Source organism: Ciconia boyciana, chromosome 6 (genome assembly GCF_034638445.1).
Source record: "Ciconia boyciana chromosome 6, ASM3463844v1, whole genome shotgun sequence".
Lineage (NCBI taxonomy): Eukaryota > Metazoa > Chordata > Aves > Ciconiiformes > Ciconiidae > Ciconia > Ciconia boyciana.
Window position 1 is genome coordinate 57756024 of NC_132939.1, and position 26332 is coordinate 57782355.

The following is a 26332-nucleotide window of genomic DNA, read 5'->3' on the forward strand; positions in this document are numbered from 1 at the left end:
TTTTTCACGTGCTTTAGGAGTCAATGGTTATTAGAGGCTGATCTTTATCTCAGCATCTTGCTTACTCACCCCCCATAAACCCTAGGAAAGCTGCTGCCTGTTGTCTCCTTTCCCTTATTTTGGGCACCTTATCTAAGCCTTCCTCTTGGAACCACAGGAAGCGCAATGGCACATCGTGGTGTAACCTTGCTCCCGTTATCAGGGAGCAGGTCTTCTAATGATGAGCCATCTGTGCTGCGGCCTTATCACAGCACAGACCTCCTGGTCCTGACGAAAACCACACATCCCGCAGTGTTTACCCATTTGTCTGCTGTCGGTTGGTCTCTGGTCATCAGCACAGGCCATCCCTGCATCCCTTGCTCTAGTGTTCCTGCTGGTGTTTTCACACACACTCTTCCATGCACACTTCATCCACGCTAACCTTAATATTTCCATTACATACCTCTACAGTTACTTCCAGCAAAGGCAGGATTCCTATTATAAATCACATGAATGCTGCTAGTAAATTTTAAGTCTAAGCCAGCCAGGCTAGCTCTGACTGCTAGTAACAGGCTGGTTCACATTTAATGGTGTTTTATGCCAATGTGGATAAATGGCTCCTCCAGGCAGCTGGCTTATGAGCTTCTCAAGGTGAAGGTACCTCCAACCATAGGAACATGTGCAGCTCTCAGGCCACCTTCCCATGCCTGGGCACTGAGACGTGCCTGGGGCACAGACGCAGGGCAGCGGGCAGGAACGTGAAGGTCTGCAGGGACCATGTGTCCACGTGGGCAGCCAGAGCACCCAAGAAGAGGCCAAAGGGAGCAGAGAAGAGACAGAGATGCAAGCTCTGGGCTGTGCCTCAGCCACCGCATTCATCCTTGGCTGTGCTACAGGGGCCTCGAATGCTCCAGAAGTCAGCAGCTGAGATACCACCTCTTAGAAAATTAATTGCTGAAACATGACTATTAGTAACAAAATAAGAGCCTTACTGCTGTGGATGGGGAATTTCCTTTCCCACCATGCATTCTCCCCATGTCAGAAACGTAACTCAGCAATCATTAGATGTGACCAAAGGTTAAGTACCGTGTAGGGTGGCTTTACGGAGAGCAAGAGACCTGAGAGCTGACACCGAGTGTGGACAACTCCATTTCCCAGTCTTCACTCATCATTCCATTAATGCTGGAGAAAGCCCGTGAGAGAAACAAGTGAACTCTCCAGCAATGCTATACTGTTCCAAAAATTAAACACCGCATTTTAGTGTCTACCCCTGGAGGATGCTGAAGCACTTAGTGGCATTTAGCTTAGTGATAAAGAACTGCCTGAAAACCATGCTATGGAATGGGTGACTTCCTACCCAATTCCTTCAAGGGAAATATTGAGGCACGGAGAGGTGAAAAGAAGGTACATTTGTTTGTGGGAGAAGAGTCCCTCCACGGTGGCAGGCACAGCTCCCAGTCCTGATTCACAGCACTGCGCCAACAGGGCTCCTCCTCCCCCTGCAACAGCAATGACCCCAAACCTCTGTCATTCTCCCAAAACTCTCAGTGTTACTGAAATGTAATTTCCACCTCACTAACCAGAGGTGAGACCGTATGACCAGGCAATCCAGACTCCTTGGACAATGCCAACAAACAAAATTGAGAGTCAGTAACTCCCACCTGGTACTGTTAAACTCCAGAAAAGCTCTGAGCTGGAAGAGTTTCCAGGACAGACTGAGCATCACCTTCTCTGTGCACTCCAGCCACACATCTGAGACTCCCCAACATTATTCCTCCAACAGCTTCCTGCAGTAAACCAGAGGGCTGCTAATCTGAGTGCAATAACACATCCCAAGTGCTGCCACATCCACATGGAGGAGCCACGGAGGGAACACGCAGTGCAGGTATGACATGAATGAAACATGGGTGAAAGAATCTGTTCTAGCTACCACAGAGTATTGAAGACATAGCAACAGCCCGGGCTAGCAAATGCAAGCACAAGGCCTCCAAGGATGCTTTGGGATCATTTTCATCACTGACACCGAGACACCAGGCTGGCTACTGGGTCCTCAGCAGGCTGCTGCTTAGAGGTACCTCAAAGTCAGCCCCGTGCCTGGGACATCATCTGACTCAAGGCTGAGCAGGTCTGGAGGCTGCCAGCGATGGGAAAGATTGAGCCAGCCCAACAAGCTTGCCCTGGAGCATGCCCCTCTCATCCCAGGGGAATAGCAGGTCCCACAGGGAGCTGCTTGTTGCACCTCCTCTCATGCCTCGCTCAGAGTCCGAGCCCGAGGGACCGCCCTCACCTCCCAAAGGACACAGGGAGCTTCTGGTACACCATGAGATGACTCTGGTTTGCAGTTCCCAGGGCTGGGAGTTTGACCAGCTTGCTATCAGTTCAAGCTAACATACATGTCACACCTTCCCTTGCAATGGCCAGGGGCTTGCAGGTCAGAACTAACCTCCTGGGACTGCTTTTCCTGGATATATGGTAACCGCTGCAGACCGCAAAGCAAATCTGTAATTCACCACCTGCATGATGCACCACTGACTGAACAGTGCACAGATTGCAATTATGAGTGTATTTTGATTCTGCGTCTTGAGTGTGCACCGGTGTCCATGATCCAGGATCCGTTAGAAACACCAAATTGTTTCATTAACTGAGGTACGTCAGGGCCATGGAGAGCTGGAGTGATGCCTACGTGCAAACTGTGTGACAGTGAGGGATGTGCTGAGGAACTTCCCCAAAGAGTTGCACAGGCAGTGACAATGATGAAACCCTGAACAGATGTGTCAGCTTTGGAGCCAACACCAATTGTCCATCACTCACCCGCGTGAAGCCTGTGCGGGCATAAAGAGGAACGATTTCTCACAAAATCACGCCTGCTGTCAAAAAAAAGGCTGCAGAGAAAGTCGGGTACGTCTAACTGTCCACTTTCTGGGAGGTGCCCGAGACAGTCAAAGACATCTGCATGAATTTGTGATCGTTATCCTTCATCACAAAGACAACATATCATGTCAAGCCACAAACCAAAGGGATTTTGGTAGGAAAAAGTAAATAAAAGGCTACGTAAGTATCCCAGACGATGTGGATTTGGATCCAGAGCTGGCTTTGGTTTTTCTCTATCATCTTTTCACAAAGAAGGCAGAAGACAGCCAGGGTGACAGATGAAGGTGAGTGTCACGCAGCACCTGGGCCTCTCCACAAACGCCAAGTGCCACCTCTTCCTTGAGGAAGGAGGGAAAAGAGGGACAAGTGGCCGGGAAGGGCTCCCGCAGGCAGCACCGTCTGCCGCCAGCCCCCACCAGCCCCAGCGAGCTGCGGGGCCGATGCTCAAGCAGAGGAGCCTCCTGCCAGCTCCCAGCCCAGGCACAGCTCCTCTGCAGAAAGCTGCTGGCCGTATCCCAGCCTGACCCACAAGATAAATGTAAAATTGTGTGTAGCAGCCCTCTGTGGGGCAACCAGCACAGGTCGACTGAGCGTCCCCCACCTGGAACCAAGCTGGGGATCAAAAACCTGAGCACAAGGGAAGCAAAGCAAAATCCCCAAAACCGTAAGGCACTGGCACAGCCAGACAAATACCTCCAGGCTCATGTATCTCTGCCCTCCTTATAAAGTCTCCTGACTTTATATATGGGGCACAAAGTTAGAAAAGTGGATATTCAGCCACAGTCTTCCATTTCATTTGCATGAGTCCCTTTTTTTTTGGCTGGAGGGTCTCCATCCATCCTGCAGTTCAGCAGGGATACAAAGGGGCTCTGCTTTTCCACTGGAGTTTTATTTATGCAAACTTTCTTAAATTATTATTACCTCTTTTTTACAGCTCTAAGAGGCACACTAAATCTTCAGAATTACTTTTACCCAAGCAGGCAGCCAAGGTACAACTGGTCCTGCAGTACCCGCAGCTCTGCTGATCAGCGCCCTGGACACGGTGCAGAAGACGCGGGGAGCAGGGAGGTCCCCCGGCTGTGCTGCCATCAGGCTTTTGCTCATGTTCACGACGCTCACAGCCCACTCACTGCAGGACTCCCTGACTGCATCTACGCTTTTCCTGCAATCTGGAAAACAATGTCACCAAGCAAATGCAGCATCTCAGGCAGTCAGGCAAACATCTGGAAGACAATCATCTGGCAGGGCTTGGCCTCCTCAGCCATGCCTGGCACACGAGGGCAGGAGGAGCCCTGGCACAGCAGCACAGTATCCATCTTTCGCAAGGGGCTTTAATCAGATTCTTCTGTTGTTTGAGAAGAAGCAACACAGGCAAATCTTAGGAAACATAAACCTCATTCATGATACAGGAAAACCTGCAATGAAAGTCCTAAGAACTTAATCGCTAAAGCAACCCTGACCATGCACTGACAGACACTTAGCATCTTTCGCCTCATCCACGACCAGCTTTTTGACAGCAGGCATACACGACATTTACAAAGAAGGAGCTGCTGGTATAACAAGACTCACCCTTGCTTTAAAAGATGCACAACAGTGACCGTCAGTTAACTGAAAAACCTATGCTGGGAAGTTGATGATCCAAACTGAGGTAAAGATCAATGTTTCCAGGGGCCCCCCATCCTCCCAACAGCTGCAGGTTTCAGCTTCACATTTGCAGCACCGGTTTCGGGGTGAACTCTCAGCTGGGAGAGCTCCCCCGTAATCTTCACGTGCCCTCCTCTAGCCATGCCTGCTTTCAGGGAAACCCACTGCTCTGTCCGTGTAGGTAAGGAAACATCTCTTACGTTTTGCAGGGCGTCTTGATACTGCGGCAGTGAGGAGAGCTGTGACTCAGAGTGGTATGGGGACAATCCTTTCCTCAGGGTCCTCAGGTCCCCCGTGCTGGACTGCTGCAAAGACAACGACAGAAAACAGGACAGTCCGTATTAACAAGAAGAAGGAAAGCGGTGCCACTCCTGCTGTATTGGCTTTTCCCATGACCACTTCTGTCCCGTGACCTGTTCCCGTTACTTCTCCCTGTAACAGCAGTGACAGTGAACATTGTAATAAAATGCTTTTTCCGTGCCCAGACCTGGAGAAAACATTTGCAAGCAGCTGGAGGTGAACCGTTCAAGGTCTACTCCATTAAGTGATACAGCAAGAAGGCGTTTTTATTTTATCTAACTTCCTACGTGTTCGTTAAAAACATTTGTTAAGATGCAAATGAAAAAATATTTTTAAGACTTCAGATTAAATCAAAATCAGCAAACGAAATCCACCAGGAGACATTTTCTAGATTTTTCTTTTTAAAACAGCATAGGCTATTCTGATCACCTGCATGTTGAAAGCAATGAGAGTTCATAAACAGTGCTACTGTGATTCACCTAAGCTTGCAAAATGTGTATGACGGGAACAGCTTCTTATTTGGTTATAAATTTGCATGCACCCACAGGTCTTAAAGAAAGTCAAATAAATAAAGGTAGCCTATATGACCCTAGAAACCAGACAAAGGTGCTCAAAGGGAGAAGCAGCACTGGCTGTCAAGAGTACTGAATAATCTTCCTGGGACAAAGTTTCTGCCTTATGTTATTAGTTCTCTCTCTCTGTGATTGTGGAACGGGACAGTCCTAGAACGAGAAGAGTTTCTCAATTATAAAAGTACACCCATAAAAAGCCAATACACAAGTAGACAAAATCAAAGGTCTGGGAGAAGATTATATCTTTCTATTACCAATAAACATCCTCATTAACTTTTCTTATTTTTAAGAATATCAAGCAGTGCACTGTCCTCTGTTTTAAAGCTATAAAATCATGACCTTTTAGATTTTTATGCTCCATTAAGACTTTTGACTTGCATTTGCTGCAGAAATGATGTTTTCTACTTCAGAAGAACCAAATAAAAGCCATTGGTGCAATGAAATCTAACAGGAAATCTCATAAATCAGCTCAACTGTATATAAAAACCCCACAGTAACCCCAAAGGCCTGACCATACCCAAGACTTTGGGGACTGTGGCTGTGGACAGATCTCTGGAAATATGGAAAGTTCATTTCCATTCCTTGCTCCCATTTAGCAGAGAAGAATTGGTGCATTCACAGTGGATACATCATTTTCTATCCGTGTCAGAAACATTTTCTTGTAGCTGCATAGCCTTTTTTAGGACATGTTCAGCTTTGGTTTTATTTCAAAATGTTGTTTTCTTAGGTTAAAACACCTAGTGTGACCCAGTGCTTTCACAGCCATTCTGGCGCACTCACCCTATCAACTTTCCTTTTACAAGCTGTGAAGAAAAGGGCAGTTTTCAAGAAAGCCATCATGAGAAATGGATGCTAGTCCTGTATCACCCAATCTGCTGGGAACTGTTGTGCCTCACATGGAGTCAAGTGACACAGAATGACTTCAGCATATTGGTTGTCTGGGATTCCCTTGAATTTACAAGGTGGCATCAGAGAAGATCGTGGCCTATATTTCTTTTGCATTTCACAATAGAGAGTCAGAGACAGAACGATCTGAAGAAGATAACTCCTTCTGAAGCTAAAAAGTGACTGCTGCAAAACTGAGCTTCCTCCACCATGGGAGGTATATACTTTCAAAGGAAGGTTATTGAGGTCACAGAGGAAGATGATAAGAAGACTCCTAGTTTACTGGCATTGTCCCAGGCATGTGGTGTGTAGGGGTCTCTTGGTGGTTATCCAGAAAGGATTTTACCCTGGCTGGTTATGCTTCTGCTGCCCTGCTGTGTGCAACCTCTTCATCACTGCTGTGTGTGCACAGGGGGACAGCAACCTCCTGGAGAGGTCCCGACACTCTGCTGCCCACTCCTTCAGTCTGTCAGCTCAGGAGCTCACGCGCCCTTCCCTGACATCTGTGACGAATGGGCACTTGCATGGGCAAGGGAAAAGCAGAATAAAACAGCTGAGCGAAAACGTGAGGTTGTAGCTCTGTGCTGGAGACCCCAGAGGTCACAGATCTCCTCGAAGGCTCTGCTCCAGAAGGACGTGCACTGCCTCGCCAGTGTTTAGAGTCCCGGCATTGCTCAGACTTTTGCAAACCACACTGAGACTTGCAAGATGCCTCATGCTTATGGCGCACCAGGAGTGTAGAAACAGGCATGAGAAAGAGAAACTCGGTAGACATTTGTTTGCCTCCCAGAAACTTGTCCTCTTGCTCCCCAGCCTGAATGGGTTGGTCTACATTAGACCTAGCATGTGTTTCATCACACTACAGCTTGTCCTCATAGAAAATCAAAATGCCTCACCCACCAAAGGAAGGAAGGCAACCAGACCTAAGTCTAGTCAACACGCAGTATCACACTGCTGTGGCTAAAAATACGCTAGTTTAAATTGATTTAATTTAACTGCCCTATGCTCCTGCCTGGAGCAAGTGTATGCATTAATTTCAATTTGGCTTAAATTGTTTAAAATTGTGTTGGTAAATATACCGATACAGTCAAAACTCTGCTCTAACCAGTGTTTATAATGGATTAGTTCTATTGCTTTTTTTAAGCAAATCCCATTTCAGACAGTGCACTTGTGTGTGACAAAACTATTGTTAGGTTGTTTCAGTGACTGCTGATTATGAATCTGACCTAATGCATTCAATTTGATGGAAAGATTCCCACTGAGTTCAATGAACATCAAAACAAGCTCTTAATTAAAGAAAAGAAAGGAAAAAGGAAAAAAAAATAAAAGGAAAAGAAAAAGAAAAGAAAAGAAAAGACACCTAAGAAATAAACATGCTGAACAGAGATCTAACCAGAAGAGGAATGAGGGGTTTGGGGCATGGGGTGGATTTGATAGGGCAAGAGGAATCTTCATCTGCCATTATTTATAATGCACCCGTGTTGGAGAAAGAACCACTTTTTCCTACCGCTGTCAGCTGTAAAGCCAGTCCCTTTCACAAGCACACCACTCAATGCAATTTGCCTTCTATATTTTCTAGAATTTGTTTCAAAATGTATCTTACTTTAAGTCTTTTTTACAACAGCCTACCAATCACAGTTCTGCACTATTTATTTTCCTTGCACTAAAAGCAAATGTATATTTCTTCACCATAGAAGGAAAACTGCTTTTTCTTCCTTTTTTAAATTAAAATGGTGCAGTGACATGTATTCATCAGACCTCCCTAAATACTTATGCATTCATTGGGCTTTGCTATCAATGTTAGAGCTAACCAGGAAAAGAAAGTGAATCCCTCATTAAAAAGCAATATGACTAATGATGCATCAGAATGAGTAGCCATTACTCCACTTAAACGTAAATTAAAAATTCTGGTATTTGCATTGTGAATTCACTCACAAAATGAAATCTCTTATTACCTTACCCAATTTTCATTACTGAGATGTAAGTGGATCCCAAATTGCTTTTCTAGTCAGAATGGCATTTTAAAAGTACAATCCCTGATCATCTCTGTTCATCATCATTGTTGGAGATTATCTCAATTAATGGGCAACATGTCTATAATAAATTACCCTTTAGGTAAAATCACTTCACATTTCTGGAGTTTCAAGGAATTTATCAGCAAAATCATTTTCACCTGAACTAAAACGCCATGGGAGAGTGCTGTTTCGATTGAACTTTCATTGGGAATGTTTTCTAAGCTGAGGAGCAGAGAGAGGGGGAGGGACACAGAAAAGGAGACCAAGAGAGAACTGAGGAGACTCGTGGTCAGTCTTTACTTAACATGATCAAATTTACAACTTGCATAACCTGAAATACACTCGTCCCCAGCAAACGCCAACAACTGGCCCTTGACTACTCTGGAGTAGCTCTTGCTCTTTTACTGTGAATTTTTTTCAAACACTAGTTTCATCCAAATGTTAAAAAAAAAAAGAAAAGGAAAGGAAATAGAGAAAAAGAAAGCATCTCCTGACTTTCACAGTGGTACGAAAGTGCAAGACCTCCCCTAGGTCTAACTCAGCATCACTCTACATGGTGTTGCCTCCCTTTACCAGCCGATGAGCACGGGACAAGCCTGCAGACCCAACACCTTCGCCTTCAGCGCAAACCTGTGCTACACATTGCCGATGCTGACAGCTCCACAGTGGCCCCTCAGACACAATAACTCTTCATTATCTAGAAAGAATGACATGACATTTATTGCTAAATTTTTCAACTAGGCAGAACTTGAAGTGACCCCGGAAGATACTGCTCTTGGACCAAAGCCCGAGATCTTTGTCAGCCCTGTTATGAAAGAAATGGACCTAGACATGCCCCTCCTGGCAGGGAAGGGAGTTTTGCCTCATCAGTGAGAAAAGAACAGGATCAACAAATCAGGTTTTAGTAAAAATAGACTGCAAACCCAACTTTTTCTCTGTCTAGAAAACAGAAGCAATTTGATTATTAACATGGGTGGAAAGTGGTAAGTATTTTCCATAAAAAATAATGTATCTTTTTAAATACTTTCAATAGAAATTAAAGTCTTGGTGCTTACCAAAGCCTAAAATTACATTTTTTAAAAAATCGGCAAACACTTGTTCTTATCAAAGCTTTCTATCCTGCTAGCAGGGAGAAGAAATGGTGGCCTCTGACTTTTTGACCTGATGTGCTGAGTGATTCAATTTGAAAATAACACAAGTAACACAAGAAGAATGATGGTGTTTGTGGTATTTTAAGGTCAAAGTACTAAGAAGAAACATTTATTTTCCTTTCCGTTTCTGTCTAGTAAAGTCAGATCAGTGCAGTGGCCATGTTGAACCAACTGTGAAGATAAAGTGTTGAAAACTTATAGACAAGTTAGAGAAATGGTCTTTTCTGTTACCCTTCAGTGTTACTTCTGCTGGAAGGGAGAAAAAAGAAAAGGATTTAATTCCAAGGCACTTTGATGTAACAAAATGGACCATTCTTAACAGAAATTAAATACAGAAAGAGAGGAATTCACTTGACAGTTATTTCTCAGCATTTATGAAAGAGATTAGCAAAAAAAATAGAACTATTTCAATTAGAATTATGTACTGAAGTGACCGAGGAAAATTAAAAAGCGACACTGTCAGCTTCCAGTAATTCATGAATTAGCATTCGAAACAGGGTTGTTACATAAGTAGCCTTTAATTGAAAACACTATTTTCTCCTTTCGCATACGTTGTAACAGCTGAAGGCTGAACAGAGGTTAAGAAAAAAAAATTAATCATAAATGATCAGTTTGACCCTGTGCCCTGCGGAAATATTACAGCCTTCACAAAGAGTCGCAGCTTCCCTCCTCCCCACGGGCTGCAGGGTCACCTTGGAGCCATTCGGGTGTCTACACACGGGCACGCCGTGCCTGCCTGTGTCCAAGGCACCCGCGGAGGCTTGGCAGATGTGATGAAGAGCTGCTGGAGACCCACACCCTCCTGGTGCATGGCAGGAGCCAGGAGGGACAGCCCTGCTGGCACCCGAGGACTACGTCTGAGCACCTGAAATGCTGCTCTCCTCGCTTCTTCATAACTCATTTGTAACCTCCTGCATTGTGAAAGCTTCCTCTCCTGGTCCACATGCCGTTTAAAAAAAAAAAAGGAAAAACCAAGCACCAATTCGGAGGCCAGGAGTCCTACAAAGCCCCTTTTTGTTTACCTCTGGAGGGCCCCTTTATAAAGGCATGGAAAAATGTGCCCAGAATGAAGAGGAGAATCAAGCATACGTGAGTCACTGACAGCAGACTTCCCAGAGGACTGTCATTTCAGAGGCTTTATAATAATCAGCTTCGTTTTCCTACAACACAGACCCACTGGCACTAAGCTCAAGAGACAGCAGATTACCCACCGCACCACTTAGATTTATTAATATTATATCTGCTATCCAAGATAGCATTAGAAGAAATTATGTATCTTAACATGAAATGCAACTAGATGGAAAGGAATACTGTGATGAACTCAGTATTGCCAATAGAGGATACCCTTATTACTACCAGTTCAGAAGATTTTCTTTGGACAAATTAATATCCACACCATGACCCAGCCCTCAGAGAGACAAGCAATTTCCATTTTTTAGTGGCTACTCCACCCTTTTACAAAGCACAGGATTTCCTTTAGCTGTCATTTAAATATCAGGGTGAACGTGGTCCTTAGCAATGGGGCAAGGGCATCCCATCCTGACCATGTAAGCCCATGAGGATTCGGGCTTATGATTTGGGTAATTCTCTATATGAAAAAAAGTCTAGATGAAAAAAATGTCATTCTTACTTCATATTCTAGTTTTACTCCATAAATCTTGGATGTTAGATGGAAAACTCTGCTGAGACCTTGGCTTTTGATTATATATATTTGTGAAGAGAAAAAGGAGGAACGTTTTATTTCAGCCCACTGGGTCAGGCTGCCTTCATCTTTATGGACTCTTGCACTGCCCATTACCTGAATTCTTGCCTGTCACCGTAATATAAATTCTTAAACCTACCAGCAACAATTTTCTAAACCATAATTGTTCCAGTAATTAAAACTGCCTCAATTTTGACACTCAACAACCCATTGTTTGCAACTGGGTAATTAAATGGAAGGTTTAGCTCAAAATCTTTTCCTGTTATTTCCTGCAGAAATTTAGCTAAAAGTACCAACTTCTCTTCAGGTAGGTAAATGGCTTTGATTTGAAGTTGGTCAAAACTCAGATGTTACTAACCAATGTATTTTGCACAAGTGTAGGAGGGAAATAAAAAATAATTAGGGGCATATTTAATACATTCAGACGATTAAAAAATTGAAATCACCAACATTAGCATGTGAAAGAACAAGCCATCAGAGCCCCAAACAACCAGGAGCAATATTAAAAGGCAGCCCCCAGATCCAATAAGCTGTTTGTGGATGCATTAGCTCTCTCTACCTTACTGAAATTTCGTGGCAAGCTGTTGCAGTCAGCCAGCTAGAAGGGAACAGAAGAACATTACACATTTGGAAACTTAACAGAAAAAAGGTATTTTATCATCTTGGAAAAAACTCCATCTTTACCACCGATGACCAAAATAAGCTGGTCTTAGATGCAGCACTTAACAGGATAATATTATTATTTGAACTCAAACCCCTTTTCCCATATTAACGAATGAAGTCTCGCAGAACCCATTATTATCTGGACAAACATTAACATCTTACTATCCCAATTTAGAGCATGGTGACCCCACAAACAGTTGATCACCTTACTCTTAGTCACAACTACAGATATTTTACCACACCCACCGAGTTCAATGGCACTATCAACCAGAACACACCACTCTGTAAGAACAACCTGGCCCAAGGTATCCTTAGTAAGTCCAGCAGAGCAGCGATATTCTGCTGAGGTAAAGCGAAGCAGAAATGCATCTCAAATAATGTGAAGGAGACGCTGCAAAGCGCCTGCCTTGCACAGCTCCCACACGGGCACCGGGGCAATAGCCCCGGTTTCTCGTGACCTCAGCTCCACAGGTGAGCGGCCCTTTCAGGCAGCCTCGTGCCCCAGCAAACATCCCCTACCACACGACCTCGCACAAAGATTTCCTCCTTATCTCATTAATCCGCATTTTAGGGTCTCATGCACCAGGAAGTTGAGGGATGGGCAATTTCACTGTGTGAAGCTAGCAAATAATTGAATTAAGGTTCAGTAATTGCAGTTATCACTACAAGACATATTCAAGCAAAAATAAGCTCAGCAAAGCACATATCTGACTTTAAGTGTATGTGAAGAGTCCCATTAGCTTCAACAGCATTTATCAGGCAAGCAGGAAATTACACACATGAGAGTGCAATAAAAAATCAGCGTATTTGATTTTGAAAGAACTCTGCAAATAAGAAAAAAAATTAAGGGATGAGATTAAAACTATTTAACATCTTCCATGTCATGTAATAATAGGAGCTTTCTGTAACAGGAGAGATTAAATTCCTTTACACTGGTTCATATCACTGTTATACACACAGTGCATCCAGGGATCATTCCTTAGACTGGTGACAAAGGCTTTAGAGGACGATGGCCTGCCAAGACACCTACTCTCCCAATTGCCTCTCCAGTATTCAGCCAGCAGGTCACGAGTCCAACCTCAGCCAGTTTCATCAGGAAAGCCGTTTTCAGTTGTTCATGTGGAACTGGAAATGGTATGACGCTGAGAATGAGGTGCACAGCCCTTGTACAGCAGCAGCACAGGGAGCTGTAAGGATGCATTTGGACGTTGTGCCGTGGCTGGATCTCAGCCATTCGCAAACACAACGCAGGAACGAGCATCCCCACTTCTGCCTATGCTCTGACTTTCCCCTCATATCATGAGCTGCATTCATACAAGCTGGAGGGGCAAAGCAGCAGATTTCATCTGGTTGCAATGGTGACAACTGGAATTCTCTATTGTCAGGGGAGCTAACACTTTGGGAAAGGCTTAATAAATAGCAGGAGACAGTCAGTAAGCGGCTTAGCAGATTTTGCCATGTAAAACCACTCTTGGAAAAATATTTTTATTAGTATCTCAGTGGGATACAGGCAATAAAAGCAGTGCAAGTTTCAAACCTCTCTATCCTCTGTAGCAACTGAGGTAGGGAACTTTAGTACACTGTTAGTATTCAAGAGTGTCTGTGTTTTTTTCTTCTTGTTTTAGATCAGCAGAGAAAGATCAACCCCGTAACTCATGGGAGACTCAGATAATCAGCTCAAACCAAATTGCAGTATGTAATTATAATCACACAACTGGCAGGCTTTGCTCAAGAGAGAATATGGGCTGGCGCAGCCGAGATTCAAGCACCACAGCCTATAACCCAAATAGAAATGCAGATCAATAGTTAACAAAGCCAAATGGAGCTATAACCATTGACATTTGTGTAGCCTGTGTCTGGTCCGTGGCTTGTGTGCAATGAGTTTAGGAGTCTCAGACTAATGGAGCCCATCCATGGCTCATTAGCACCAAAATCAGTCTCTTCATTAGGATGTCAATGGAGAAGCTAAGGAATGCTGCCCCAGCTCCGCCAGGCAACTAGATGTAGATGTGGATGTAGTATTAAGCACACGAACAAATTCACTGGACCATCCCCTGGAGTCACGTTTCATTTTCTTCTGTCAACGGCACTCCACGCAACAAGGCCAAAGGGAACCACCACACCTCCTCCCAAAAGCTCGGCCACAGCAACAACGCTGGGGCTGCCTTCCAGGCACTCCCCACATCCCATGAAACGAGGGAGCTGGGAATGACCAAGGCCAAGACCTGAATCCCCTTCTCATAAATCAGAAAAGGTCCCTTGCAGGCTTTAACTAATGCTGGGACCAAGCTGGTGGAGGCCTCTGCTGGCCTTCTCTCTCTTCTTTTGAACAGCACTTAGGGCAGGATGGACACTCAAGCCCCTCTCTTCTGGAGGACCACTCAGATATTCAAAGCTCACTGCTGAACCAGGACTCGAACAGTCAGGAAGAATCAGTTACAGCCAGTCTTAATTTTTATGAGATAGTTTGAATATTCTTTAAAAGTCTCCTATAAAGATTTAGATTTGCATTTTTGGCTTCATGAAAAGCAAAACAAATGTGAAAATTTTGTCACAAACATAGTTTTGGGTAAAGCCTCTTCTTTTTTCAAAAGCAATGAATGATTAACATCTTTCCCATACTTCCCCAAACTGTTTTCAGATATCAGACACTGAATTTTTCTTGAGCTGGTCTTGAATTTGGCATTGAACTTATTGCAAAAGTCTGGTTTTAAGCCTCTGCAGCTATTGCTTAGTTTCCCCTCGAAACGTTTTTCAGTCCTTCTCAGATGGACCGATCACTGAGAATCTGGGTACTTTGAACCTCTCTACATGTTACAGACACAAAATGCTGCTTCATCATAGCCTGATCTAACTGCAGTTAAGAGCTTTTTCCCTGACCCTGTCCTCATATACAGAAAAAAGTGGAATCTAGTGAAATTATTACAAAGCTGGTTAAGCACAGGATATGACTAATCCTGCATTTCACAGCTGGAGGTTAAACTGAGCCTCATTAAACCCAATGTTCTTGCTTACCGACAACAGAAACAAATGCGGCATGGCAGAGCCCTTCGTGTGTGCATCTCTCATGCTCACGCTCTCACACAGAAATTCAGCTCCAGTCCTTCGAAAATTTTGAGTTAAGTTGCAAGAAATTATATGATTGTCTCAAATTCCTAAGATTCGATAAACACTGTATGTTTCTGTCTATCTGTTATTCGACTTCTGGATTCAGAACTTCTTGAATTATATTTCCTAGGTTTTTGGGGAACTCTATTTGTATATGCCAGGTGACATTCTCGTAAAAACCTTTGATTCCGCAGGTGACAACCCCTAGAACACACAGTACACCATCCAGCTTTTATTACAAGTTGTAAAAGCTCATTTCTGTCATTGATCCTGCTCTTTAGACATGCTCCTACCCATGAATGGGAGGTGAATACCAAGAGAATATTTATTTTGGTAGGTAGCAGCCCAAGACCCTTATGTCCAAAGTCAACAGAAGGAACTCCATTGTCCTAAAAGGCTTGAAAGTATTTTGGATGCAAGTCTGAGACTTCTTTGAACTGCTCTTATAAAACGGTACTTTTTTTTTTTTTTTTTTTTTTGGGGGGGGGGAGGGGGGGAACATTTTGTTCAATAAATACATATTGTTTACTTACATCTCAAGTCCACTTATTTGATAGCAAATTGGTCAGATCAGTCTTGTCATTTTAATTCATAAAAGAAGGAGGTGAAATGTAACACACTTGGACATGGGCTTGGTTTTGCCTGCTATGTTTTCTTGAAGCTTCTGCTGCCGCAGCTAAGGAAGCTACATTTGGGGGATTCTGTTAACATCTTTTGCATTTATGCAATGCAAGGCAATTAGAGGCCTAAATCAAAGTTTGGAGAGTGATCTCATGAAAGGTCTCATGAAAGGTCTCATGAGAGAAGGTCTTATGAAAATCCGGTTCTGCGTGAGCTGTACTCCAAAATGCGTGGAGTCCTGTAGAAAGTCTCACCATTGACTTGAAAGGAATATTTGGATGAGGCTCCAAATACGCATCTCCTTTTTGATTAGTTAAAATTAATATGCAGCTAAACATTTAAACAGAGCATAAAAACGGTAATATAGTAACCTAGGGCATGTCCCCTTCAGTATTCTGAATTTAAATGGAGACCAAATGCACTGGAAAGCTTTCATGTCTGAATTGCTCTCTGTTACAAAAAAATCCAATTTCCCCTGTGAGACCTTAAATTAAAGCAATTATACTTATCCTCCTCACACACAAACAGTAGGTAGACCTGGGGGAAATAAGATGGGTTTGTAATTTTGTTCCGCTCGTGGTGAGCATGTGCAACGCTCCTGGTGCAAGCCACAGCCTCACAACAAAACTCCGGAGCCGCAAGTCAAGGAGAGGCCCAAACGTTAAGACCCTATAGCAGCTCTGAGTGCCAAGAGGCAACTCCACAAGCAGGAACTGTTAATGGCAGACTGGGCACAAAAGCGACTGATAATAAAACAACAGAGGAAATTGCACTCCGACTCTCCTGGAGCCAGCCAGCACACTGTGGGCAATTTCTTCTTCTCCCCCGTCCTCTGCTCTTCAGGAAGAGATCAAGCTCTCTGCTGAATGGCATTTCCATCTTCGTTCTTTGCAGTACTAACGATTCTCAGCCTCTCTTCAGACCTGGGGTCCAGTTTCTTCCCCCTCATTTTCAGAACAATAAGCTAGAAACTGCCTGCTGAGTGCATGTTCGTGCCAAGTTCACATTTGCCTAAGAAGAATTGAGGCAGCCTGTAGATGCCCTTACCATGGAAGCTCCTAGCTCAAAAACCTCAGCTTTGTTTTAATAGCAGTGTTTACAGGCATTATTTACTATCATTTTACTATCTGTACAGCTGCAGCCTTCTTTTAATTCAGGCTAAGCATGCAGTTTCTTAAAACTAAGACTAAGCACAGTTTTCGAGACTTTCCAGGGATGCTCTAAAGATCTTCCAAAGATACTCTAAATCCCAATCAGCTAGCAGGCAGATACGGAAATGCTGCGAAGTGCTGGTAATACTGAAATCTATTTGTCAATTTTAATTAAATACCCTGACGTTCCTCGTAAATCCCAAGGGTTGTTGAGTCCCTAGAGAATAATTTTTTTTATTTCTGCTCTGCACCAGGGGACCTGAAATTTTCCCTGAAAGATGCACCAGGACCTCATTGTCAAAGGTCCAGTTACTCAGAGTCTCGCCTGCCCAATACACCTGCTCTGTTCAAAGCTGGGCTTTTTGAAGCAAAGGTGTGCAACGTGCCCTGGGCATCTTTGAATAGGAAAATGCCTCTGGCATTCCTGTTCTGAAGGGAAAAGCCAGACACAGCTGAGCAGAGACTATAAACCAAAAGAAGTCCCAACAGTCAGCCCATGGTGCGCAGGACTTAGTTAGGAAGAGAGAGAACAGGGTGATGAGTCCACAAAGCCTATACACTTTTAAAATGTTTTAGTTAAAAGTGTCCAATCCTTGCCATTGTACAGAATGAGCTGAAAATGCAAAATAATGTAAAAGAATGGCCAGAAGTTTGTCACTGTTATTATCTCCAAAATGTATGCATTAGTTATAAAACTAACCAGAACTGACCTTTGGAGCTCCTGAAGCTCATAAACACGGGTTTCTCTAATCTTGAGGGGAAAGGGTGTAATTACAAATTCATTTTTAGATTAAGGGGCAGTGTGAGGTGGCTTAAGGGGTCTATTTTCTGCTTGGACACTTTCAGCTCAGAGGAACGGAAAGCAAATATGGTCTCCCATCTCAGCAGTTATATCTTAGTAATATGGAAAGTACCCTCATCTAGTCAACCAGACACCACGAAAGAGAAGTTAACACCAGCTCTCCTGGGCACTCCCCACAATGACACAGAGGAAAAACAGGACTTCTCCCACATGATGTTGCATAGATTAATTGCACGCACACAGCAGAACTTAGTGCACTTCTTCCCTAGAGAATTTGAGACTATAAGTGATGCCAGTGAAGCTCTCCAAAGCCAACACCCAACATTCCTCAGAGCTTACGTTCATCTTCCTTATACCTTGACTAAAACTTCCAGAAACCAGCTACACTGGTGAGAAAGGCTGACGCTGTCAACCCCAGGACACTGAGGTGCCCACCTGCTCTGCGGGGTCTTTGCCACCATAGCTACACCACAGACACCCACCAGCACCGGTGAGCAGGCAGCAAGGGGCCTTTTCCGGTAGCGGCATTCGCTACAGCATCTCCCCAACCTATATAAACCTGGGCAACAAAAGCTGTGTGTTGTCAGAATTGCTGCCAGGGATTTTGCCAGCACAGCGATGCCATCCAAGAGCATGACTTTCTAGTTAACGTGGCCATGGCAGCAAAACATTACAGTGTAAACCTGAGTCAAAGAAAGGTATAAAACCAGAGTTGTTTCTCCTCAGAGAAAGGAGAATGAGGAGAACAATGATTACTGATGGGTTAGCAATGTCAGAAGCAGCTCACTTCCCAACTGGAAATACGCATCTCCTTCCCTAGAAAGCAAAAGAAGTCAAAACAAAAAAAATCCATATAAGGCTATCATAAATAACATCCACTTCTCCATTTACTTTCCTCCCACTGCAAAGTGTGGCTCGTGAGATGGTACTTCTTGATCTCCCAAGGGGAGGAAAAGCTCTCTCCATTAATCTGTTCAAATGAGTTACCAGAAAAAGAGGAGAGTGAATCCCAGCACACCTGCGCTGCAGGTAACACGTACAGCGCAGAGCGGCCGCCTCGGCACGGGCTGGAGAGCTCTCGCCTCTCCCACGCCAATTTTCTTCCAAAGTGCTTAGGGAGAAAGGAGATGTCGGGAAGCAGGAGAAAAAGTGCAGGCTGGGGACCCCTGCGCCAACTTAATTCCATGCCTGAAGGTGGTACAAAGACACGACCTCTCAGCATAGCTTCCTGCCGAAGAAGATAAAGCAACAAATCTCGCTCAGGATGCACCAGCTAGCAAAGAGGCCTTGTGTCACCGGCCACTGTAATACAAATCCTCCCGTAAAGCTTGCAATATCATTTGCAGTACCGGCCTTCTCAGGTTTCTCTGGATGAAGCACTATTTCAGCTCTCTGTTTAGCACTTGGAGAGAAGCCAGGAAGACTTCCATAACCACCACTGATTTGTTAATCCCTTAATGCACAAGCACTGTTTGTTACTTAGGACGTCAGGTTTCATCACTCCTCAGCATGCTGGTGATAGAACTTCTTGACACCAGACTGCAAATATTATTGCAATGTCAATACTCCCAGGGAGAAAGCCAAGCTGAGTTAAAATGTAACTTTGGTGTTGACAAGCCAGTTTGGCATTGCAGAGTTCAAACAGCCAGGATCACCTGGAAACTTTAAAAATAGGAGGAAAGTTTGCCAGGATCCTTTTTGACTAGAGTCTTATCCCAAGATCCGCATGGTAACAGCTAAACACTTTCCAATCAGATGAAGCGAGAAAGAATAGAGTAAGCGGATTATACTTTTCCGGGAAAGTGCTGGGAGCAATGTGTGCATATGCATGTGAGTTTGTATCTATACAGATTTTCCCCATCTTTCTCATTAAAGGAGATCTAGGTTTGTAGCATCACAGCTTTGGAAGCAATGCAGCTTAGTATTACCAGGGAGTTCACCCAGACCGTGGCAGCTTCAACACTTCTCCTATTGCCCTAAGGAGAACCGTCTCAGTGCTACGATAAAAAAGAGGTATTTCCTGAGTGCGATCTGAAACGAGTTGGATCCTGGTCTGTTTTGAGGTCACAGAGGCTGCACAGAATGTCAGAGCCAGGCTGGTGTTGGTGGCTGCTGCTGCCGGGGAGGTGGCTGGCCCTCTCCAGAGCACAGAGCTATTTTAAGACCATTTCCCTCCCTCCTGGAGTCAAACATTTGTAGTGACACAGCCTGAAAGGTGAGGACACCCGAGGACAGTTGTGCGCGGGGAGGAAAAGGCACAGCCTTCCCACCCAGGACAGCACGAAGGGGAAGGGCTGATGCGTGGGGCTGCTTCAGGCTCACGCAGCCCAAGACTAACCGGGCTTCATCCTCCCGATGCAGTAAGCCCAGGCAGCTGTTCAGCCCCTATTAATTTATCACCCATCAAATAACAACCACTTTTTTCTGACCTCGTAAGGCAGATCCGATGGAGTAATGTGCTCGGCTGCGGCAGGACAAAGCCGGGCCAAGGGCACATCGAGCCCGTTCCTGACCCAACTGCCCACGCACAGCCCGTCTGCTTATCAATAGCTCCAATTAAATGGGGTTTCGACCGCCACCAGCTCACTCGCGGGTTGGGAGAAAGAGAGAGGCAGTTAAAATTAAATTAGCAATTGATTAATACATGAAGCCACTCGGTAGCTGTTGAGTTGAGCACCCTTTTGGGGTCTTAACCCTTCGGTGCCCTGTGAGTTGTTTCATGGCTAGCAATGCCAATGAGTACACTGGAAATTTGGGATAATCTTTAAAAAAAGCTCATAGTCAGGTCGAAATGTGTATTTCCACAAAAATCAGGTTTGACAAAATTATTTTATTGAAATTTCAGTAAGCATAGAGCCTTCTTTTCAATTTTTTTTTTAAAAAACAGGAATGTTTTAGAAACATGTGAGCCTGGAGTAGTCTATTTTCAGACTTGGAGAAATGCAAAGAACAGCACAACATAAACTGGCAAAAAGGTATCTATTTTTTTTTTTAATAATTAGGAGGGTTTTTTTACTTCCAGTCCTTATAATTGGAAAGAATCTGGAACAAAATGACTGTGAAACTCAGTGCTTGAAGTAAGAAGCAAAGTATCAAAAAAAACCTTTAAAATGCCAGGGAGGTGGAACAGTCCAACAGTGAAAGAATGCAAAGAACAAGAGAAAAAGGGTAACTCTTCCGATGGTTTAAATAGACAGTGTTTCACGGATTTCAGCAAAGCTGCCCCTGTTTATACCAAGTGCTGTGTTTTATGGGGGATCCAGGGGACATATCAGACAGAATGACTGTTTTCTTCCCACTACTTGACATTCCTATATACAGATAGGTAAGCACCAGAAGTGATCAAAAGCCCAGTGGCATGTGGAGTAGACTTTGAAGGGCAGATGCAAGCAAAAAGTGCCAGTTTTAAAGAGGTCTGTTTGGTTTTAAGCAAGATCTCGAATAAAAGCTGGGAGCCAGCACTGCACAAAACTATTCCCAAGGCTGTCCTTTGACTACAGCTTCCTCTTTCAACAAGATAAAAGTCAATGTAAATGGGCAAGCAAAACAAAATCCTACAGCAAGGGCACAGGCAGCACCAGACCCTCGCAGCACCCCTGAGAGCAGCAGTGGATCAAGGTGTTCTGCAGGGAGGCGTTAATGCCTCTCCGAAACACGCACAGACACTAACAGAGAGTATACTTTCTTTTCCTCTCTTTTTTTTTTCTTTTTAACAAAAGGAAACCCAATTCTATCAGTGGGGGGTTGATATGAGAAGACCATTATGCTCTTCCCCTGGTAGGACATCCACCGAAAGCCCTTGGGCATTCAAGTGGGCAGTTAGACACAACTACGTGGGAACAGGAGAACCGAGCCACACTAATATCTATTAGGCAATAAAAAAACCTACCTGGGAAAGAAGCTTGTTGTCATCCTCCAGCAGTTTCACTTTTGTTTCAAGTTGCCTGATATAGTTGGAAGACGAATCTTTAGGAAAAGAGAAAAAATACGTTTAAGCTTCTTATGTGACAGGCACGTACTGTCAGACAGCGGTATGTTTTCCCCCCTCTGTGGAAGGCAAGTTTGGGAAAAACCTAATGAATAAAACCCCAAGCGTATAGGGTGAGAAGGGGATTCTGCCAAAAGCTTTTTTCACTAAAAAGCTGAGATTCAGCAACAGCAATATCTTTTGTGAATCCGTATCAGTGCCACCAGTTTGGGGAGTGGGGGGTACAAAAGGAAAGAAGAGGAAATACTGTGTTTCATAACTTTTTAAAAGTAATTTACTAGCTTTGAAAGCCATTCTCATTCATCTAAAATGCACCAAAATACTCAACAACAGAACAAGATGTTTCCTTTTAGGTTTGAATAAACAACCCCTCCACACACGTGCCTCTTTTCTTTCAAAAACAACTGAAAAACCCACAAAAATAAGCTGCTGGCTCAGCTCTACAAGGAGGTCACTGCCACAACTCCCAGTGCTGTAAAAGGGGAAGAAATGTATACAGCAAGACCAGAGAGCTGCATGCACACAGCCTGACGTACATAGCAAGCACCTACCTGGGACATTTGTTTTTTCTAGTGGAAGCATGTGATACTAAACTGAAAAAAATACTAGGACAATAAAATACAGAATAACCTCACATAAAATGGTAATATTCAACCTGAAGGAATGTAATGACCAGTTTACCATTGCAGTAAGACAGCAACACCAGATAGGGTGACCTGGCGTAGAAGATAACTTGCTGGAGAGCTCTGTGGGTGGCTTACTGCTCTCCAAAACATCTGGGTTTTGTTTTGAAACATGTTTGAAGCAACACATTTGCAAATTTCACAGGGAAGAAAATAAAGGAACCTGGGAAAACCTTTTATCCATTTTCATTATAGCTTAGCAGTTTGCAATAGTTCCTTCCACCCATCTGGATGTTTGCAAAATTTCTCCTCCACTTGTAATTATGGTAGCAGAGGCTGTGAGTTGTTAGAGCAGGAGGAAAAGAGGGAGAGAGTTTTGCAGCTTAAGCATATGAAAGAACTCGAACACTTTCCACACAAATGTGAAATGGAATTATATTTTACATCATCTCATTGATTACAGCATGACTGCAAAAGCCACTATTCAACCACAGGACTTTTCACCGGGCGTGAATCGGCGAGGAACCAGGCGTTCATGCAACCGTGCCGATGCCCGTGCACATCGGCGACTGCCAGCACCTTTCAGGATCAGCCCCACCATGGTTAGCAGGCACCACTGGCTGCCTCTCCGCACACACAAACAGACGCCCATGCACACATGTAAGGCTTAGGCTGGCTCTGTCCTATAAACAGCTTATCTTTGCCTTTGCCAGTAGCTGCCAAATGCACTCGGCACAAGCCTGAATGCCATTTCTTGGCCACTCTGGGGGCAGTTTAGCAGAAGAGCTAGCATGCAAGCTACAGCTAATCACTGAGAGTGCTTTGACCATTCAAGAGAAAAATTGGAATATGCTTGAAAAAGTACTGCCACAGACAAGTGCCAAACCGCACATAAAGGAACAGCAGGATGGATCGGAGTCAAGTGCCCATCTAAAGCACAAACACTCTCAAGAGGAAACATGCTCACTTTTTTCTTTGCATTGTGCTTTGGCCAAACCCAGGAAATCCAAACAAGTTATCGTGAAAAAGGTTAAGAAGACACTGTAGGAAGCTACGTAAGTTCAGCGAACAGTTTAAGTGGTGGTAAGGTTCACAGCAATATCACCTTCAGCTGCAGGGATCACAACCTCTGCCCAACAACAACCCCAACGTGGCAGGAGTCTCCAGGCCAGAGGAGAAGAGGGCAAACCAAGTAGGTTAGAGGAGCAATCCATAGCACCTTCCCCGCGAAGGCCTTGTGCCAACAGTGTCGTGAATTTAGTCATGCATATCAAAAGGTGGCAAGTACAATGCTGCAGAAGATCAGCGCTTAAGTCAGCAAGAATTCAGCATCAGCTGGAACAACTTAATTAGTAATGAACCTGTCCTCCTGCAGGATGAGAGGGGAGTCTGAGATTCTTAAATACAAAGCCAGCGGGACCATGGACCCTTTGGTCTGACCTCCTCTGTGCCCCAGGCCACCACACTTTGTTAACTTAGCCCTAAATTCAGTCCAGAAATACTCATTTGGCTAAACAGTTCTCAGAACAGCCTCCAGCTCTGTCTGAAGACAACCAGAGATTCCACAATTTCCACTCTGTGCTGGATACAACAGCCTCCATCGCTAGATCTGGTCAGATAAGGTGTCCTTCCCCGCCTGCCCTCCAGCTCCACCGGTACCGCATGCTGCCAGGGCAGCAGCAGAGCTGAGTGCCTCTACACAATGAATGCAGTGATCCTGATAGGGCAGGTCCTGATTTTTATCTCAAAGTATCAGGGCATTCAAAGCAGCTTCAAGGAAGGATTCAAAGCGGTGTTAAAGGAGAGGCTCAATCCATGCCTGCCTGGGAATCAGGGATACGCCTCTGGACCGACCACAGTCTCTGTGTGCATAAATTGCACAGACAGCAACGCTTGCGTAAACAAGTGTAAAAATGCTAGATAATGCTAAAGAAGAACTCGATGTGATGCTGGCAACAGACACAAGCTCCACAAGAACCACAGTTACTGACTAAGCCTGTTGCCTGTTAGCGGTCCAAGCCTGTTTCCCAGGCGGCAGGGAGCCTGCTATATGCAGTGCCCCCCTCACCTTTGTGCTCTTATCACTCCTAAGTGTTTATACTGTGAACCACCACACCACATTGTGTGCAAAGAACAGCAACCAAAAAAAAAAGAGCTTATGGGAACTATTTCTGATGCAGACAAGCCCTTCTTCCCAGTCCCGTGCCCACGAAGGACAGAGAAACCGCAGGAGGTCCTCTCCAGCAGCTCTGTGCTCAAGCACAGTGGGAAGTTACCCAAGCTGGAGGCTGACAACCTGAACCTCATGAGCAACCTCTTCAAAATCTGTTTGTGGCGGGTTCCAGCACTGCTAAAGCTACAGGAAATTAAGATTAAGCGGTTGAATGGTGACACAGAAGCTGTTGTGCTCAGGCCCTGGATACTACAAGGACTGGCTGGCTGATGGAAAAACTTGAGCATGGCTGCCAAAGAAAAGCAAATGGGGAGAGATTTATTTCCTCACTGGTTTCATAACCCTTGCAAAAAAAGGGTACTGCCTGGGAAGGCAACCCCTACATCCCCAGAAGCCAATGCACACCACAGCTACCTCCAGCCTTGAAAGCCTGTTCTGAGATTTGCTAGAATTCTTCAAACGCCACCATTCAACTCCAAACTATGTCTGACGTCTGACCTCAGCCAGAAAACACCCCACAGCAACATAAAATATATGGAGAAAAGAAGAAAAAAAGCAAAGGAACTGTTTTGTGAACAGAAGATGCTCCACCTCAGGCAAAGGCTGAGAAACAGTGCTCAGAGCCATCACCAGCCTCACTGTGCCCTCAGAGATGAACCACCTCCACCTTCTGGACCTGCCTGTGTTGAGGTAGGTGCCAGATGAGCCATTTGCATCTTGATCTCAGGTTTAAAAAATCCCATAACTCTCATGACAGCAGGCAGTAACACTGCCAGGCTGAGCAGTGAAACCCCAGGCTGGGTCTCTCCCACGTTAGATCAAGAAACACATTCCCAACATTTTTCTGCCTCTGACCTTCCTCTTATCAGTGAGTTTCCCTCCTCCCCTGCCTCTCCCAGAGCTATGGGGTGAGGACGGCTTCACTGACCCACCCAGGAGAGGCGGTAGAGCTGGCTTGCTGACAGCTTGAACCCCTTCATCCCCTTCATTAGAAATTAAACGAATGGTCCCCACTGCCTTGTCAAAGCCTGCCACCAGGTATGAGGAATGCTCCACCTTCACCAGCACAAATGCCCCCTCCTTGGTGGAACGAGTGACTCCCAGACCTGGGTGCTGGGGTGTACCCTCGGTACACCTGCCTGGGCCAGCACCTCGTGGCACCAACTTTGAGTCCACCCACACCTGCTGGTGCCTCACCGGTGACCTGACACCTCGTCCTACCCTGGCCGGACAACCATGCCGCTTGGCTCTGCAGAAGTGTGGCACAGTGAAGGGGAGGTACAGTATCAGGGAAGCAGACAAGGATGGTGGTCAAGGCCACATGGCCAAGGACACATGGTCAAGGATAAGCTTTTTGGGAGAATGCTCTGGCACTCAGTGCCGCTTGGGATGCTAGCAGGGCCCATGTCCTCCTCCAGTTACTCCTCAGGGCCACGAGCACCAGCTACATGAGCAATGGTGCCTTAGTGGATCAGATGACACCAGAAGGAAGGAACTTCCCATCAAAACATCTCACCTCTCACCCAACACCCTCCCTGTCGCAGCCATCACACTTGGTGCAGAAGAGGAGGTCGGGGAGAGAGACGGCATTGTGCCCTCCCAGGCTACTACCCGTAACAGCAAAACAGATGAAAACCATAATCACCATCAGCCATCACTCACTTGTACAATGTAAATGCTTCAAGCTAAATTGTTCACAGAGCCGTAAAACCTGAAGTCCCGTTTCTTTACAAAGCCTTTGAAAAACTAATTGGATGTAGCCCCACACATTATCTCCACGAGAGGTAGAAGAGTCGCATTCCAGCCCAGGAAGGAGCATTACTGTTATTATCCACCCTCCTCAAGATTTACTGTCTTAAAAAATATATTCCATCTGGAACGGGGTGTAATTCAACTTGGATGTAATCTAGCTGAGTAACTTTTCTCCACATAGATAAACCACTTAATACTCATTACAGCTAAATTGAGGCAAGACAAATCACTCTACTTTGTTTTAACTCAATGGCCTCTGAGAGAGCAGGGAACAGCCTGGCTCCTGAAGCTTTTTTAAAATATAAATTGGAAACTGTTTTAACAATCAAAAC

General features: G+C 44.8%; 1 protein-coding gene across 1 annotated transcript in view; it reads right to left on the minus strand.

The window, feature by feature from the left end:
* CCDC85C (coiled-coil domain containing 85C) overlaps positions 1–26332 on the minus strand; it is a 115920-nt gene that overhangs the window by 24618 nt on the left and 64970 nt on the right. Inside the window, exons 2-3 of the mRNA XM_072865689.1 lie at positions 21354–21430; positions 4695–4799 (exon numbers count right to left, since the gene is read on the minus strand). Coding sequence (XP_072721790.1) covers positions 4695–4799; positions 21354–21430 — 182 coding nt within the window. The remainder of the gene's footprint in view (positions 1–4694; positions 4800–21353; positions 21431–26332) is intronic.